The 19262-nt window shown below is 39.2% G+C and overlaps 1 protein-coding gene across 1 annotated transcript; it reads left to right on the forward strand.

The window, feature by feature from the left end:
- Positions 1-1189: 1189 nt before the first annotated feature.
- Positions 1190-18668, forward strand: VDAC2 (voltage dependent anion channel 2). The gene is made up of 10 exons (XM_050960288.1): positions 1190-1323; positions 1740-1800; positions 5782-5853; positions 7718-7767; positions 11501-11653; positions 11737-11789; positions 12348-12575; positions 14136-14286; positions 15325-15382; positions 18486-18668. Exons 2-10 carry the CDS (start codon positions 1761-1763, stop codon positions 18575-18577), a joined length of 897 nt encoding a protein of 298 aa, XP_050816245.1. The 5' UTR covers positions 1190-1323; positions 1740-1760; the 3' UTR covers positions 18578-18668.
- Positions 18669-19262: the final 594 nt, after the last annotated feature.

Genomic DNA, 19262 nt, shown 5'->3' on the forward strand with positions numbered 1-19262 from the left:
AAACAGGAAATGTAATTCAAAAGTTCACGGGGCTTTTCCTGTTTACCTGGCCACTGCATCTGAGTTCAGATTGCTGTCCAGAGCGGTCACAGTGGTGCACTGTGTGATACCGCCCAGAGGCCAATACTGTCAATTTGCGGCCACACTAACCCTAATCCGATATGGTAATACCGATTTTAGCGCTACTCCTCTCGTTGGGGAGGAGTACAGAAACCGATTTAAAGAGCCCTTTATATCGATATAAAGGGCCTCGTAGTGTGGACGGGTGCGGCATTAAATTGGTTTAACGCTGCTAAAATCGGTTTAAACGCGTAGACTAGACCAGGCCTAAGGCTATGTATAAACTAGAGAGCTTACAGCAGCTCAGCTGTATTGATGCATCTGTGACACTGTAAGATCTATGGTGATTAGAGAGAGCTGTCCCGTCGACAAAATTAATCCACTCTCAAGGAGCAGCAGTAGCTTTATTGGTGGGAAAAGCACTTTGCACACGCTAGCACTTATGTCACTCCGGGGGTTGAATATTCACACCTCTGAGCAACATAAGTGGTAGCGTAGACAGCTTTAGGAAACAGTGTGGATTTAAAAAAGAAAAAACACATCCCCAACAACACATCAAATACTGGGGACACAACAGGGCAGATGCATGCTTTCAAAAGCCCCTGTCTTATTTCTCCTCACCCTTGCAGGAAGCCTTGCAGCTGTGATGCACATTAGCAAGGGTTGTTCAATTACCCCCATTCCACCCCCAAATTCTCATTTCTACCAAAAAGTTTCCCCATCTCAAGAGCGTGAGAGAGAAGATGGGGATCTGATCGCACAGTATTCAATATCCATTCTCACCTACAGCCCCCTACTCCTCCTCCTGCCCTAGCCTCTCCCACACAGCTTCCTCCCAGCACCTGCCCTCTAAAGCCTCGTCTCGCCCCTCCCCGCCTTCTCTCCTCTGCTCCTGCAGGCCCCTCCCTTCCCTCTCGGGGCTCAGAGGACCCCTCTGTCGCCTGGGGTTGCCCTCCGCAGCGCCTGCTCGGCGTCGGTCTCCTCCTCCCTTAGCCCCCGCCGCCGGGCTTCCCGCTTTACCCTCGGGGTGAGGTCGGTGTGTGCCAGCTGAGGGCGAGGTGTTGTCCGAGGCGGGGACCGCGGCGGGGCAGGCGGTTGGTGGGGCAGTCTCGGCTCGTTGGGGTCCTGCGCGGCGGCGGCGGGCGGGTCGACTAGTCAGTCGGTGTCTCCTTCACTTCGTCCTCCAGTTCGAGCGGCCGCAGCCAGCGCGGCCTCCTCACGGCGCGGCCCTCCCGGCTCCCCTCGGACAGCCCCGCCGGCCAGGTGACGGGGCGGCCCCGCCTCGGGGCTGGGGTCGCGGGGCTGTGTGAGTGGGGGGAGGTGGGGCAGCCCGCGCCCCTCCCCGGGATCGAGCCCCGTCCCGCGTTGCCCTGCTGGGTAGTGGGCCACTGTCCTGGGAGCTCGGGCTGGGGCCGCGGCTGGGTACGTGGGGCGAGGGGGCGGCTGCGCTGCCCGCTCAGAGCAGAGTGGCGAGAGAGCCCGGCCGGCCAGAGGCCTAAGATGGCCGCGTTCACCTTGCAGCCGCGGCGTGTGTGGCTGGGCCTTTGCGCGGGGAGCCCGTTCCCTGCCAGGGCCGTAGCGGGGCGGGCGTGGCCCCTGGTCCATGCTTAGAGAGACATCGCTCACTCACTCACTCACTCACTCATCCGTGAATGTTGATTTTCCCCCCCTCTTTGTAGATTCATTAGATTGGCCTAGCTATGACTTATCCTCCACCATGTTCCCCTCCGCCTCCGAGACGTAAGTAGGGAAAGAGTTTAAGCAAGACTATGGCTAAATATAATTGTTGTAAGATTAGTAGCTGTATAAGATCGGAAAGGACCGATAAATATTGAACTCAGAGGGCTAACATCAGCCCATCATTCTCCTCCAAAAGGCATCCATCCTCGACAGGCTTCTTCCTAAAGTTGGTTTCAAGACAGTTTCAATCTGCCTAAAAATGCGATCCTCCTTCTGACGTTTTAAAATTTACGTCAGTCCTCCAAGAGTTCCTCAAGGTGTCTTTAATATGAGGGTGTGAAGGAGTTAGACAGAATACCTTGAGGGAAAGGTGTAGTGTGGTAACACTATACACTAATTGTATTTCTTTAGGGTAGGTTAATAGTATTTTCTTATCTTGTGGTTAAATCACCAGTTGTCTTCCTTCTTTGGTAAAGGGGAAAACTTAATTTGGCTTTCTTGGGAGCAACAGTTGTGACCCCCATGTTTCCAGGAATGCACAAGGAAAAAGGGATAGCTTGAAGCCACAGATAAAGGTGGAGCTGCCATTTGCATCAGTCACAATCGGGAACAAGATTGCTGAAATAGTTGATTTTTCTTCATAAATTTACAGTTCATAAGTGTCTAGGATTTATAAGTATAATGTTTAAAATCTACCTGGTTAATATTAATTTTTAGTAAAAGAAACTGAAAATTTGAGACTGGATTGAAAAAGAACTGCATCTGACTTCACTTGGGTTGGTTTTGTTAATTGAAATGGAGGGCGGGGAAGTACAGGGTTGATGACAGACAGGGCTTAGCATTATTCTTTCATTGAATGTAGCATTACAGTAGGGTGACTAGATGTCCCGATTTTAGAGGGACACTCCCGAGATTTGGGGCTTTTTTTAATATGAGCTCCTATTACCCACCACCCCTTGTCCCGATATTTCACACTTGCTATCTGGTCACCCTACATTACAGGAAAGATCGTTATAAAAGCATCAAGGACACATGTTAACCATTGGTCCCTCACTTAATCTATACTAACATAAGATTAAAAATTACAGGCCTGCAGGTTAGATTGCATTTTAAGACATAACGACAATATTTATGGTGATATTCACGCAGTTATAGTCACCATTTATTTGCAGGAAGGACATGTAACAAATATTTAGCAACTTACATGTACCAGCCCAAATGTTTGTTACTATAATTGAATTAGCATAATTTTCATAGTATCTTTCTAATCTGCAATTTTATTATAAATTGTTTGCTACCTCCTCTAATAACTTTTCATGGCACCTGCATTGTTTAGCGTTAATCTGATGCCATGGTATGAGATTATCCTTTTGAATTTGTTTTACTACACAAAAACAAAAGGTTTATTTACTTTATCACTGCCAAAATTTTGTGATGCTGAAGACTACTATAAAAACGAAATCAGACATAGCTTTTTCTTTGGGGGGGGGGGGTGGTTTGGAAGAAAGGCTTAACACTTTATTTTAAAATGCTAATGTTAGAGCTGTTGTTTTAAGTCTGACTGCACAGTAGGCGGTAGGATGGAAAATAGCAAAGTTCCCTTTATTGTTTATATAGCTCAATCCAAACAACAGCTGTTCATTTCTAAACAATTGAAACATTTTCTCACTTTAAGGTGGTAACTAGTCTGCTATGGCAGCTTTTTTAAATTATTTAAATTGTGTATTATAATTTAAAATTGCTTTGATTAACAAGTTACAAACAAGCTGTTAAAACCTGTAATATATATAATCTTCTGTTTAATCTATAAATATTAATCACCCTTTTTAAAAGGGCAGGGAGAAACTGCTTCATTGTAATGCCGAGGTTATTCCACTCTTAAGGACATACAGCTATTTTTCAGAATAATGAGCTGGCCTAGAGCCTAGAACACTTACCTAAGGGATAGCTGGACTATATGTGAACCCATTAAAATGAGATTTAGTTACACAGGTACACTTGGCATATGTACTAGCACCATAGAAAGGTAATGTTAAGTCCCAGAACAAAGTATTATTGTGACTGTTACTTGTTCCTGAATATTGAATTTTCTCTTTACAATAACTGTTTCTGGTACTTAAAAATTACAGAGAAACATTCTGAAAAAGTGTGAGTTCTTGAACCTTGCTTTGATCCCATGTGCTTTAAGGCTCACAGAGATTTCCAAAAATCAGCACTGTGGAATTTCCATTGTCTTCTGCAGGACTTGATTTACCCCTTTTAAAAAAATGAAGTGTGAGCTGCCCTTTTCATCTCAATAGGATGTCAGTCTTTGAAACCTATTGGATGACAATTTAGTGCCTCCTCTACAAAACAAAATGGAGGCATTGAATGTTCTGACGTACAGATTAGTAAAAATGTAAATTCCTTTGTACACTTCCTTCAATAAGGAGGCAAACAGGTGGCATATTGGAGGCAACTGTGTGTTAATTCCTCATTAGAGACACTATGAATGTAAAATTTTAAACAAATGTAACTTTTATCTATTAACTTGTAACACAAGATCACTACAGCTGAAGGAGATTAGAGAACTTTTCTCTTTGTTTGCATACTTTGTACTTTTGACAATACTCCTTGTCTAGTCAGTTTCACTGTTTCCCCTTTATAATTCCTTTTTTATTTTTGGCGCTTTCACATGGGAGATGGGGTTATATAGACACTTCACATATGAAAATGTGACTGCAGAGTTCAAATTGACAATGGCCCTTTTTAAGGTCCTGGTTCTTTTCCGGTTGAAGTCTATGGGAAAGCTCCCACTGAAGGAGATAACAGCCTTGCATTGTGATGAGTTGTTGAATGAGCAGTGATAGATAATCCTGAAGGCCAACATGAGGAGTTGGGTTGTGGTGGGTGTTTGAAAGGGGTGAGTAGTAATCACATTAGAGTAAAAAGTGTTCTAGGCGCCCCTAACCTGCCGAAAGCCCCATGCTGAGGGAAGTCTTGCCAAAACTTTGTGCTTCTCCAGCCACTTGGCCTCACCTTAGTCTGTCCTCCATTGGCTTATAAAGGCTTAAGCTTTCTTGCATTCCCCAAGAAAAGCCTTTATTTGACTCTTTCACTTTTCTGATAGCTCTCATTGGTTTGGAGGATCTCCACTTAGATCCCATCAACCTAGCTTCTGTTATAGAAGTTGCTTCAGAGCAACATGGTGTGTGCTTTCTTCAGCAAGATCTGATCACATTCCCTCTGCCCTGCTCCCAACTCTTGCCAGCATGAGAAAGCAAGAGGTTGGACCACAGAATAGATCCATCTCTCCCTTATATTAAGGGGATGCATTAACTAGACTAACTAGATTGGTCATTAAATACTTTTTAAAATATTAAAATAACAGATCTACTAATGTCACTAAAACTAGTGACATGGTGTTAGCTATAAAATATTTGGCTTCTTCACTGCAGGTGGGTGTGTAGAGTTTCTATAAAGTTTATCAAAACAGTTGTTGAATTTAATAACCTTATTAGTGTTTTTGAATCTCTCTCCTTGAGTTAGATATCTGGTATTAAAACACAGGGCCAAAAATAGATGCAAACTAGATACACAATCCTGCATGTGTCCTTTCAAAAAAAAAAAAAGGAAAAAATCCTGTGGGGTCTTCCCAAAAATATCTCATGGGAATCCTGATGAGTATAGAGTCTGTTGATTTCATCACAATTTCCTACAACTTTCCATTGCCCCAGTTTGGAATGGCATCTTTCTCCTCTGAAAGCTGTTGCAATTTCTTGAAATATGGAGCATTTTACGTTTTTAACTAAACATTGGGAAATCCATATTGGAATCTACATGGGGAGGAACTTTGGTAAACCCATGCCACTTTTGAAATAGTCAGTATTCATTCTATGAAAATCTATAGGTGTATCATGTACTGCTTTAGTTTGAGCCATCTGTTGTTAATTGTCCTGTATATGCGTTCTTGTTGGAAGACACAGTGGGTTTAGAACTAAAGATAGTTTATCTTTAGATGATATGTTTCAATATTAATATACCTGTTATCTCTCTTTCCAGCTCCAATGGCAATCCCTCCATCATATGCAGATCTTGGCAAATCTGCCAGAGATATCTTCAACAAAGGCTATGGTAGGAATAATACTTTAAGAAAAATGCAATATAAAGAAATGTCACTTTGCTGAGGGACATGAAGTTAACATTTTTAATTTGCACATGTTCTGGAATGTTAATTTGTGTGTGCTTGTATACACTGGGATAAACTCATGGATTTAATTAAATTGGAGGGAGTTCATACAAGAGCAGCAAAATGGTTAGAGACCTTGTGGGACTGACTTGAAGAAAAATTAGACACGCACACATTGGCTAATTTAGAAGTTAATAGATGGGAAAGAAGTATGTAATATCTGATGTAAACAACGAGGAAGGAATGGGTTTTATAGTAGTACTCTAGGGAGGAAGGTGTGGTCTTGTAGTTAAGACAGCTGACTAGCAATCAAGAACTGAGTTTCAAGTCCCAGCTCCTATGGCCTAGTCTACACTTGAAAGTTATCGTATAATAATTGTTGGTTAGGTATGGGACTTTAATTATATCTGTTTAAAAAAAAAAAACACATTATTATTGATGAACCCCCTAGAGTGGACACAGTTGTTAGACCTAAAGGTGTCATATGCTGGTGGTTGTTTCCTGTGCTGTATTGGAATAGCTATACCAGTGCAAAGCTCTTTTTGTACTTGTATAACTGCATTCACACTTGTGGGGTTGTGCTGCTTTAAGCAGGTATAGTTAAAGCAACATGACTTTCTGGTATTAAAATGCCTCTGTGACCTTGGGGATCACATTGTAGGTCAGAATCCTGCAATGAGTTCCTGCTAGGCAAGACCCTTGGAATCTCATGGACTTCACTGGGGCGCTGCAGAGCATGGTAGTCTGCCAGAGTTTATTGCAGGATTGGGGCCATAATCTGTGTTTCAGTTCCCAATCTTCTGCTTATATCATCTATCTCTCTTTCCTCACACTCTTATTTATTTGAACTGTGATTTCTTCAGGGTAGAGACTGTCTTTTACTGTGTATTTGGACAACATATAACTGGCTAGGGCTTCTAGGTGCTACTGTAATATCAAATATAAAAACTTTGAGGTCTGTTAAACTGTCGCTTAGAAACCTGTTGCTTGGGACACGTAATTGGACTTGACTAGATAACTATGATAGGAAGCAACCTTATAGTGGCAAAGAAGTAGAGGGTATGACTGATTCTTGTGTGTGTATAACTTCTGATTATTTTAAAGCTGAATAAATCAACTTGTGTGGTGTGGGCTCTTGTACTGAGCATCCTTCAGGAGGCTTCATGGGAGTGAGTGTGTGTAAATCTCACCCTGTCAATATAAGAGTGACATTTCTGGGGGAAAAAAACACAACCCTAAATCTAATAATTTGCGTAGTATAATATGAAGTACAGCTAATTGTCAGAAGGGTGACAACATAAAAATGGCACCTTCTTAAATTTACTCCCTTTGTGTATTTGGAACTGTATTTCCTAGTTTGAGTCCTAACCTTTGTTAGCTCTGTTGACTCAGTAGTGCTGTAGAATAAACTGTGTTCTATTCTGGTTCACACATCAGCATAACTTCAAGCTAAATTCAGACTTCAGAATCTTTTACTGGTGGCAGCATAAAAGCCAGAAAGGAGACAGCTTTGTCTTTGAGAGGCAGAGTTGAATTTGTGGAGTAGACAGAAACAAAAAACTTTCGTTTAGTTAACTGAGAAAATATCCCCTAGTAGTCATTGGTGTACAATAAACAGGCCTTCGCTATTCCTTTTTTTCACTTTAAAGTTTGAGAGAACACTACTCAGTTCAACACTGACTACAAATGTTTCAATGTTCATAGGATTTATACTGCTCTCGTCAATGGCTGAAGTATTTTTTTTTTTAATTTTTTGCTTAACAAAATACGCACACTTTAAAGTTATTACAGTGTACTTTTTATCTTAAGGTTTTGGGCTGGTGAAACTGGACGTGAAAACAAAGTCTGCAAGTGGGGTGGTGAGTTTTAAATTCACAGTATTTTTGATTAATGTGCTCTAATTTTCCTGCTTATCAAAGGGATTTTTTATGGACAAAGTTAGATAGTTGACAGAATCCTTTGATAAGTGTTTGCTGTACAGTACATTTCAGCAGGCCATAGAGATCTGCAGCTCCAAACATAAATCACATTGCCATGTATGCTGACATGCAGTAGTCAGAAGTAGTTGTTCTGTTGTCTTTGTAAAGTTGCTAAACAGGGTATATTTTGGCTGTCACTCATTTTGTGTGTAAAAATGAATGAATAGTAGAACCATTTTTAAAGGTAGAACTGATATCAGACTATATATATAGAAATTTAATTTAGTTTTCTCTGAATATTCTTTGATTCTGTTTGTGCTCAGTGTAAATCTCTCAAGACCCTTGTAGTACTGCTGAAAAGGATCTGGGAGTTGTAGTGGATTGCAAATTGAGTCAACAATGAGATGCAACTGTGAAAAAGGCTAATACCATTCTGGGGTCTATTGACAGTGTTGTATGTAAAATATAGGAAGTAACTGTCCTCCTCTATTCGTCATTGGCAAGGCATCAGTGGAGTATTGTGTTCAGTTCTGGGTGCCACATTTTAAGAAAGATACGGACAAATTGGAGAGAGTCCAGAAAAGAGCAACAAAAATGATTAAAAGGTTAAGAGAACCTGACCTATGAAGAAAGGTTTTAAAAAAAACTGGATATGTTAAGTCTTGAAAAAGGAAGGCTGGGGTGGGATCTGGGAGACCTGATAAATCTTCAAATATGTTAATGACTGTTGTAAAGAGGATGGCGATCAATTGTTCTCCATGTCCACTGAAGGTAGGACAAGAAGTAATGGGCTGAATCTGCAGCAAGAAAGATTTAGGTTAGATATTAGGAAGAATTTTCTAATTATAAGGGTAGTTGGACTTCTAGAATAGGCTTCCAAGGGAGATTTTCAAAATCTCCAGTGATGGAGATTCCACAAACACCTATCAGGGATAGTCTGTAATTACTTGGTCCTGCCATAGTCCAGGCGGCTGGACTTATTGACTTCCTGAGGTCCCTTCCAGTCCTACATTTCTATAACTCTGATTCCATACTATTGAACACTGAAACAAGAGTTTCACCAGTCACTTTGACCCCTGACACTAACCAGTGCTGGATTCTTGAGCAGGAGACAAATTGTTCAGTATTTTGCCCTGGGGGATATTTCTGTCTGAATCGGCAGAATAGTTTACAAACTGAAGAATGACGGTTGATGGCCATTGTAGTGTCATACTAATTATATTTCATGAAAACGTCTAACCTTTTAAACATCTTTCTAAAGCCTGATCTACACCAAAAAGTTTTTCTGACATAGCTTTGTTGGTTAGGGGTGTGTGCGGGTGTGTGGGAAAATCACATTCTTGATTAACATGGCTATGCGGCAAAAGCCTTAGGATAGATAGCTATATCAGCGAAAAAGTCCTTTCCTTTGTCTGGTACAGATTATTCTTTCTGGGGGAACAGGTTCAAGCTGTGCCAAAAAAAGAAGCACGCTCGCTCTCTCGCTCTCTCTCCACTAGTGCTCTCCTGGTATAGCTATATTGGCAAATCCTCTTTTAATCTATAATAATAATAATATATGGAGATATATCTCATAGAGCTGGAAGGGACCCCAAAGGGTCATCGAGTCCAGCCCCTTGCCTTCACTAGCAGGACCAAGTACTGGTTTTGCCCCAGATCCCGAAGTGGCCCCCTCAAGGATTGAACTCTCAACCCTAGCTTTAGCAGGCCAATGCTCTAGTGTAGATAAGGCATAAGCTATTTATCACTAATAGTCTTCAGCCTTTAGTTGCTATCTTGATTTGTGAAATCACAGCCTGCCTTAAATAGTAGGTATTCCTTAAAGAAAAAGGTGACTGCTACAAGCAAACAGGCTTCTCACAACTTGAGTTCCAGTTTTTTCTTCCCTTGTTTACTAGGGACTGCTACCATGTCTGGAATGCTGTATTTTGCACAGACATCTAGTGGCTAAATAATATGCTGCAAGTAAACATCACTTAGTCAAAGTTAATTTTTCATATAAAGCTACCTCATTTAATAAATTTAAAGTTTGTTGTCTTAACTAAGGTAAATCTTTAGCAACACATTCTGGTATTCGTATACCTCTTTTGTCTACAGGAAATCTAGATATTCCTTCAGTGTATGGTGAGATTGATACAATGCTCCAGAAATGTTTGGTTTAAACATACTCTTCACATAGCAGTAGTAAATACATATAGTACCTTAAGGAGCGGGTAGCTAATTCTAGTGGGTGTAAGGGAAAACAGGGCTTGTCTACATGGTGCATCAGTGCACATCAAAGGGGTGTGAATTCTAAAGCACACCAATGTGTTGCATATTAACTGGACCAAATAGACCCTGCTCGCGTTAAATAAAAGTTCCCTAATACGTATGCCCAAGCACGGTCTACCAACATGTTGGTGTGCTTTTGAATTCACACCCATCTAATGTGCGCTGCTACACCATGTAGACAAACCCACAGCCAGGCATATCTTGGGTCAAAATTTACATATATAATTTTTTTTTTAATTAAAGACCATCAGAAATTTTTCCATATCATTAATAAAATGGAGTGGAAAGACTGTTTAACAAGTATCCCCTGCAGCACTTGCTAACCAAACACTTCAGCATTGTGCCCATGTCCATGTTTATTTTTAGATTTTCAAAATTAGATAGATATTAGGTAGATATTGACTAGTCTTTCCATTTTCCAGGAAAAGAGATGCAAAAAGTGAAGAAGACAAGTAGCGAGAAGCAACTAGTGTTATAACTTTCAGTTTTAATAACTAAGGTGTTTGTAATATAAATAACTGCAATGTTTATTTTAAAATAACTTAGCATAACAGTTATCCATTGAGAGTCCTGAATCTAAAAAATTATAATTCTATGTAAGGAATGGAAATCTGTTAATAAACTTACTATCAGTTAATGTCACAGTCTCCCTATGTAATAATATTTTTACTTGGGAGTCCTGACTCACTTGTGTGGCTATTTTAAAATCCCTAGTTAAGAACCAAAGTGCTGCCCTTTAGTCTAGAGACTTAGGTTTAAATCATTTTTCGATTGCAACTGTAAAATTTCTTCTAATCCCTGAATGTTTATTTTAAAATGTATATGTAGGGCCATCTCACAATTGTAGCATGATATAGTCTCTCTTTGGGCACTAAAGATGGGAATAGCAATAGTATTATATGAGGATTGCAGCATGTTGGCAGAGTTGTCTCGGATGATGTCTGCACTGGGCCTGGCTCTGATCAGTGATATTAGTCCCTTCAATAATATGAGCGCCAAACTCACCTCTGTACTTGTAATAACATTTTTTCTGCTTTTTAAGGAAACAATGACTTGAACAAATTGCTTCAGAAAGAAGTGTAAAGCATGAACTACACTGAATAATATAGTTCAATTGCTTATAGCACAGTGGACTTCCTTGCTTTGAAATTGGGTTTTACATTTTTGAACTGTGTAGTATCAGCACATACACTGCTATCTCCTGGTTGAGTTTGAAAATCTGGAAGATCCTTTTTAGCAAATTGTTACAGAAGGGGGTGGGTATAATTCAAACTGGTTGACCAGGACAATGCTACCTTACTGTTTACATGGTTAGTTTTTTAAGTTTTAAAAAAGATACCTTTACCATGTGAGACTTTCTGGGATGTGTGCAATTCAGGAATAACCTATACTGTCTTACTAGGAATTCACAACAGCTGGTTCATCAAACACAGACACAGGGAAAGTGAATGGGAGCTTGGAGACCAAATACAAATGGGCTGAGTATGGTCTGACTTTCACAGAAAAATGGAACACAGATAACACTCTGGGAACAGAAATTGCGATTGAAGATCAGGTAACAGATTGACAAACTACTTTTATTTAATTTTTTCACTTAGCCAGCAGATCTGAGCTAATAGCTTTTGTTCCCCTCATTAGATTGCCAAAGGTTTGAAGCTAACGTTTGACACAACCTTCTCACCAAACACGGGGTAAGAGTTTTGTTTTTGTTAAGATAGTACTTTTTGGCATGTTAAGGGGAATAACTTTGCATGTAAAGGTCCAATGAATATTTAATAGGTTAATATAACTGTGAATGAAGAGTATGTATATGGCTTGAAATTGGTGGCTCAAAACTACTGCTGTTAATCCAGGCTGTTATATTTGAATGTGGCTCCTTGTGGCACTGATGCAAAATGTTTTGCTCCTTAACAGGATAGTTGGCACCCTAATGAGAGTATTAGATTTGTTAGAATAGTACTCAAGGCTCTGCTAGCACAAATATAAGATGATACTTTAATGGGAGTTTTGGGCGGGATAAGGAAGTAAAGAAGTTTCTTCATTCCTTAGTCTTCAAATGTATAATCCTTGTGTTTTCTGAAACTTTCTCATGGGCTGTTGCATTTTGGTTCCATGACTAGTCAGTTATGTCTTGCCCCAACTTGACACCTATTCTCTAATGGCCTTTGTGTGTCTACTGCAGGTTAAGTAGTAAAAATTAGACTGATAGAAGAGGATGAAGCCTTTTTAAATTAATTTCTTTGCTTCAGGAAGAAAAGTGGCAAAATTAAGTCATCTTATAAACGTGAATGCGTAAATCTTGGTTGTGATGTTGACTTTGATTTTGCTGGACCTGCGATCCATGGCTCGGCAGTCGTTGGTTATGAGGGCTGGCTTGCTGGTTATCAGATGACTTTTGATAGTGCCAAATCGAAGCTGACAAGGAATAACTTCTCTGTGGGTTACAAAACTGGAGACTTCCAACTGCACACTAACGTGTGAGTATTAAAAAAAAAACAAACAAACTGTATTTGAGAAGCTTGTAGTAAGAGTATTCATAAGCTTCAAATTCTGAATGAATAGCACTTGTTTGTGAAAGTGTCAAATATGCTCTGTGTGAGAGAGCCTCGTACAGAATTAACTAGGGTAACACATGAGATTTTCTTTACCTGATCAGTAATTACTTCTGTACCTCTTTTCAGTTTAGTGTTTATAGCTTGTTTTCTAACTACTTTGTTACGTACATGAAGTAATTTCTGTAATATATGCATTGTAATCTGCAAAATATAGAAAGCAATACTGAAAGTGGTGTTATGTTTACAAAGTAGACTGAAGTAGCTGTCCCCCTCCTTGCGACTGGGAAGACTGCATTACAATAATACACTTGTTCCCTGTGATCTCTTACAGGAAATAGTTATTAGCAGTTACAGTTGGCATGATATAGTTAAAATAAATATGCTTTGCCAGTGCTTTTAATTCTTAGGCCCTTTCCTTTTGCCCTGAAAGGGTACTTTAACATAGGATGCCCTCAAGTTTATGAAATCTAACCATACATGGCAAAGCATATAGTTTTTGTGGGTTTTCTCACCTTCCTGCTGACTTCTCAGGCTGAATGATTATGATAATGGTGCATTACTGATGTCTCAGTGATGTTAACTTAAATCTGCATGGTGTTAAGGTAGGAAGCAACTTACTGGTATTCACTGGAGTCAGATCACACACTTGCACACCCTCCCCTTCTAAAAAAGAAGGGGAAGAGGGGGAATTAAGACAATATAAATTTTAACCAGGATTGTTCAGACTTGCAGTGAACAGCTTTCAAAGTTTATTAAAAGATTTGAAAATGGTATTGCTTTTCTAGAATAAAACGTCCTTTGACTTTTTTTCTTAACAGTAATACTATAATGCTACTTAGAAACATCGTTTCCAGTAACCACAAGATTATTCTGAATATTTGCCTCTGATTTATAACTTGCATGTCTTTATCAAACATTTCTTACTCTTCCTTAGTTTCAGCACTAAACAGAGGTTTTTGCCATGAACTCAATGGAGCCAGGATTTTGTGGGGAGGGATAGCTTAGTGGTTTGAGCATTGGCTTGCTAAACCCGTGGTTTGTGAGTTCAGTCCTTGAGGGGGCCATTTAGGGATCTGGAGCAAAAATCTGCCTGGCAATTGGTCCTGCTTTGAGCAGGGGGTTGGACTAGATGACCTCCTGAGGTCTCTTCCAATCCTGATATTCTATGAAGGAGGAATTTTTACCTAGAGTATTTATGAGCTTAATTGTGCAAGTGAACACATTAGTATCACCCTTAGCAATATAATGATCGGAGTAAGCTTCTTTCATGGACTCTGCTAAAATAGCTTATTCTTCCTTGCAAACTACATTTATCTGCCCTCCTTTTTAATGTCTTATAATGGAAAAATAAATTAGTGTCATGTTTTAAAATACAAAAAAATCCCCAGGTGAGTAAAACTTTAAAAGCTAAATATAAGTGTAGGACTTTATATTTTATACACATAAACCTGTAATTTAATTTCACTTGCAAATATCTTACAGCAATGACGGGTCAGAATTTGGTGGCTCAATTTACCAGAAAGTGAGTGACAGTCTTGATACTGCTGTAAATCTAGCTTGGACAGCAGGCAGCAACAGCACTCGTTTTGGTATTGCAGCTAAATACCAACTGGATTCCACTGCTTCCATCTCTGTAAGTATGGCTTTAAGCTTCCTCTCGCTCTGTGTAAATATACAGCTGGATATCTTTTATAGTAGTATAAATTTCTATATTGATATGGAATGGTCAAGAAGTATGCCAGTTACTCTTCTGTATCTCTAATGTAAAGGTCTGTGATAGCCCAGATGTTAACAACTAAATCTTGTAAAGTATGTGACTTTAGTTACGTACAACAAAGTAACTGATTTACTTTTTCTACAGGAAGTCATCTTACTGTGCCTATAGTAACACAATTCAGTGCCTTACACATTCAATCACTCTAGAGAGGTGGTTCAGACACTTTTTCAGATTACTGCACTGGGTTCCCATGCTGAGAACTCTTCTGTACCAGTCAGCACCCTATCTACAATAGAGCTTGGCTTGCTTTAGTTTAACTTCAGTTTTGAAGTGGGTAGTGTCCGTGCAACAAATGTCATTGAGTCTAGAATAAGTCTTGCAAGCCTGAACTTCTAGTGCTGATGCACATACTATTGATTGAGAGCATTACAATGATGGTTAGCATAGAAATGTACCAGCCCAGTAAAACTAAATGGCCATTCCTTGATTTGAGTGAATCTATGACATTGTGTTTCTTCAACGAATACTATTAGATGTTGTGGCTTGTTCTGATAGAGTTAATCTCGGAAGCATTAAAAATAAAAGGGTGAATTGGCTCTCTTCCTAGAGAAGTCCTAAGCAAACATTTCAGGTAACAGGGATTGTGTTGGAATGTGGTTTGAAAGGTAAATTTCTGCCTGCCCACTCAAACTATATATTATTTTTCCCTTTGGGATAAGACTGGGGGGTGTGTGTGTGTGTGTATGGCTTTGTTTTTGTTTTTTTTTTTGCGAGGCAGGGGAGTAGTGTATCCAGAAAATACAAAGATACTGCAAAATATAAACTGACTTTAAATTTGCGATGTCTGTTCTTGGTGACAGCTGTTATAGTCACTACAGGGTTATAGCAAAGAACGTTCTTTCATAGTTTTCTTTTGAATTGCTGTTTCTTACTCCACTTTTCATTTTGTTGCAGGCAAAAGTGAACAACTCTAGTTTAGTTGGAGTGGGTTACACCCAGACCTTGAGGCCAGGTAAATGTTGTTTTATAAATAAATCACTTCACTGCAATCATGCATTCCTTGGTATTATGCATGGAACTGCTGTTGAAATTATTATCTATACACTCATGGCAGTTACAGTAGATGGCTTCTCTTTCCTCTCTTCAGAATGACTATCTCTGCAGTCGTTCTCCCTTTCAATCTATATTGGAGGCTAACTCGTACTTGGACAGTTTCATATACCATAAACTAAAACTCCTACTGAGTTTGAGTTCTGTTTAGCTAAATCCAATAGCATTTCTGGAATATTTAGGGCTAAGTGTGTCCTCCATTTTGTTTTCCAGTAGGATGAATTTCAAATGTGTTCCAAACTCAATGCAGTGTTATGCTGCAATGACAACAAGCAAGTCTAATAATCTTAATTTAACCAGAACATTTTTGTTGGTAGTATCCTGGAAGGTCTAACCATCATTCATAGAAAATGTCCAGCTGTCATCTGGCTGGTAACCATTAATCAACTTCTTACAGCAGAGTGAAAGAACTGTTTGGTTTTGTTTTTTGAATACCTAATTCACATTAAAACTATTATGAAGATATTAAGCAAGTGCAGTAATGTACGCATCCTTTGATCACCAGCTAACAGTTTATCTGTGTTCAGTTAATACCTTGGTAATAGTGTCCTCAGTGATTGTCCGTTTGTGCTGTTTGTTTAAATCACTTCTGGTTATAAAACATGATAGTGAATAAACCATTAAGACACAGACTTATGTGAGAAAAAACTGACCTGTTTTTGGTCTTGGGTTGAACGGGTTCTGTCCAAATAGCATTAACACCATATACACAATGGGGCTGTCTTGTGGAGCAAACTCATTCAGCGTAGTTTTGTTTCAGAAATGAAGCAACTTCTGGTTTAGAAGACAGTTAACTGCTAGTGTATTAAAACATATGGGGACTCATCTTTGTGGTTGACAAGAAGAGATAATGCCTCTCAAAATTTCCGTTGCATACCTTGGATGATTGCAGCTGCTGCTTTTGTGGGGGGAGGAGGATGAAATCCTAGGACAAGCACATGGGCAGAAGTAGGAAGAGGCTCTTTCTGTTGTTAAAAACTAAGGAAATTCCCAGAAAAAAAATTTATATCCATAACTTAAAGATAAAAATCCTTTCAGGTTTGCAAAAACGCACAAGAAAATTTAGAGTTAAGGTTAAAAACTAATGAGAAATTCCAAATACTTCATGCATGCAGTTAAAGGTAGCTGAACTGCTTAGTCTGCTCCATATCTGAGAAACTCAGCCTGCTTTTATCTATCCATTTACAAACACTGTGTTATCAGACACTACTAAAAATAGAATGCTTTATTCCTAATTGCCTCCGGGTTGTGCCTTCTTTACTCAGCAAACTATTTGACTACATTCGTCCTGTTTTCCTAATCAGGAACTGGTAGTCACTCCTCTGCTCCTTAGTAAGGGCCTGATTCTGTCTAATACGGAGGGATCCTTATAGCTCTATGTGCAAGTGCATGATCCAGGTGACAGATACAGCATGTGTACAATGGAGACCTCAAACCAATTATAAACCAAGGCTGTGTAGGGCACACTTATAAATGGAAAGCTTTGTAAGTACATTGGCTGTTCGTATTGCATGCACGGGCTGGAGGATCTTTTTCTAAATCTGTGATCCAAAACACCACTATGTCTTGGGGAAAAAAGGAGTATGCCAAGGAAGTTGGAATTGTTAAGTGGGGGACAGAGTTGACATAACTTAGTTTTTAATTGTTCTGTATTTCCAAATATTTGGGTTTCTTGTAGATTTTTAACCTTACAGGTGACTTGCAATCAACTGGAAAAAAAGTTTGTTTGTTTTTTTTTTTCCCTGTGTGCTGCTTTCTGATACCTTAAGAAGGCCTGAAAAGTTTTTGGTTTTAATGTATTTTTTTTTCTGGGTTGCTTCAAAATGCTCTCTGGATCTCAGATTAGTGAGAGTTATAAATCCACCCATTTGTGTTAGCATTCCTTTGTTCTGATCAAGGTTTTGGGGCAGGGAGTGGAATCTAAATAACTTTCAGTATACAGGATCTTAATTTGATTTTATTAGGGTAGTCAGAAGGGACTCAGTAGCTTACTGAATCTAGTCTCTTTCCCTGCTGAGATCCTTGTGGGCTCAGACAAAAGAATACTTCTAGATTCTTTCTCTCTGTTAGGGGGATAGTTTTTAGTAGATGCAAATGAAAATAAGATGGTCTCTTTCATTCTTCACTGTCTTCCTCCAAAGGACTTATATCTGATTTTACTGGTTGCTGATAGCTCTCTAAACAGCTAGGATTAAGGTAGTTTCATTCTCAAAATTGCACTCTTTTTCCTCATGTTTATGGAAGTTGTTGTTCTGTCTGGGCAAAAATACATCTTGTGCAGTATCTCTAATCCTCCCTCTAAGGATGGGGAGAAGCCATCATCACACTTTTCCCAAATGGCTGTCTCATATACTTAACATTTTTCTCTGTGTGACCTATAATGCGTGAAAGGGCTCATTTCCATATTAAGTATCAGAGGTGTAGCCGTGTTAGTCTGGATCTGTAAAAAGCAACAGAGTCCTGTGGCACCTTATAGAACAACAAATGTATTGGAGCATAAGCTTTCGTGGGTGAATACCTACTTCGTCAGCGTCTGACGAAATGAGTATTCACCCACGAAAGCTTATGCTCCAATACATTTGTTGTTCTATAAGGTGCCACAGGACTCTGTTGCTTTTTCCATATTAGTTTGAGTAAATAAGTGTCATAAATCCAATATATAAAATGTGATACTTATATAGATAGAATTTGCATGGGTTTTTTTTTTGTTTTTTTTTTTTTTAGTTGTGTGTGAAGCAGTTGCATTTTATATGCCCCCTAGATCGTTATTTGGTACCTACAATTGTTCAACTTAGTTTTGTACAACTTTTCTTTTAAAAGCTAAATGGAGTTGATGTATGTAAATAGAAATTGCTTTAGAAACTTGCTTTACTATTGAATTACTACCTTGGAAAATAATTATAATTTAACTTGGACTTGTGATGAAACGAAGACTTGTTGGTTGATACAATGGCTAGCACTTTCAGATTCCATGTTGTTGACACGGGATTGTTTTAATCTTACAGGTGTGAAGCTTACACTTTCCGCCCTGGTAGATGGGAAGAGCATCAATTCTGGAGGTCATAAACTTGGTCTTGGTCTGGAGTTGGAAGCTTGAAACAGCCGAAGAAACTGCTGCAAGGAAGGGATATCAGAAGAATTTGGCCTTAAAAATGTATTTCCAATGTGATCAGCAGGCTTTTTTTCCCAAGAGGGATGACCTAGAACAAGAGCTGTATTCAAAGTATTTTAGACAGTTACTTGTTAGCTGGTTTCTAGTTAAATTGGTTACCTATCTAGTTATCAATTCTGCATTAGTGCAGTCACTTATACATTATTTAAATGTATTTAACTGTTTAATGCGCTACCCACAAATAATGAAATAGACCTTTATGAAAACTGTACAATTGTGTGCATGTTTGTTTTTATGTTCCTTTTAACATTTTGATATTGCCATTGAATGAGAAATGGATCAGTGGATGTTTTGAAATGAGGTCAGCAATTTTGTTAAATCACCTTAATTAGAAATACTTTTGGTATCCCAAGACAACTCAAATTATGAATAAAATAAATACACACACACACACATTTGTGCCTCCAAATATTTTAAGAGTTTAGCTATTGCTAGGGCTCAGTGAGCTTTAGTTTACTTGTAAAATCATTGTAGTGCCACATACCTTAGTGATCGTGAGCTTCCGTTATGGCCCCAGTCCTTTTGACCACATGTTGAAGCAAGCAGGTTTCTGCTGAGGACGAGTGAATGGGAACTCCTTTAGGAGCCAGTGAACCTCATCCCTTGATCT

The sequence above is a fragment of the Gopherus flavomarginatus genome, chromosome 6 (assembly GCF_025201925.1).
Source record: "Gopherus flavomarginatus isolate rGopFla2 chromosome 6, rGopFla2.mat.asm, whole genome shotgun sequence".
Classification (NCBI taxonomy): Eukaryota; Metazoa; Chordata; order Testudines; family Testudinidae; genus Gopherus; species Gopherus flavomarginatus.

Excerpts from the sequence above, each read along its gene's own strand:
- VDAC2 (XM_050960288.1), top strand. The coding sequence starts at position 1,761 with ATGACTTATCCTCCACCATGTTCCCCTCCGCCTCCGAGAC. Across the intron at positions 11,790-12,347 it reads ACCTTCTCACCAAACACGGG|GAAGAAAAGTGGCAAAATTA; the intron begins GTAAGAGTTTTG and ends TCTTTGCTTCAG. Across the intron at positions 12,576-14,135 it reads TTCCAACTGCACACTAACGT|CAATGACGGGTCAGAATTTG; the intron begins GTGAGTATTAAA and ends AATATCTTACAG.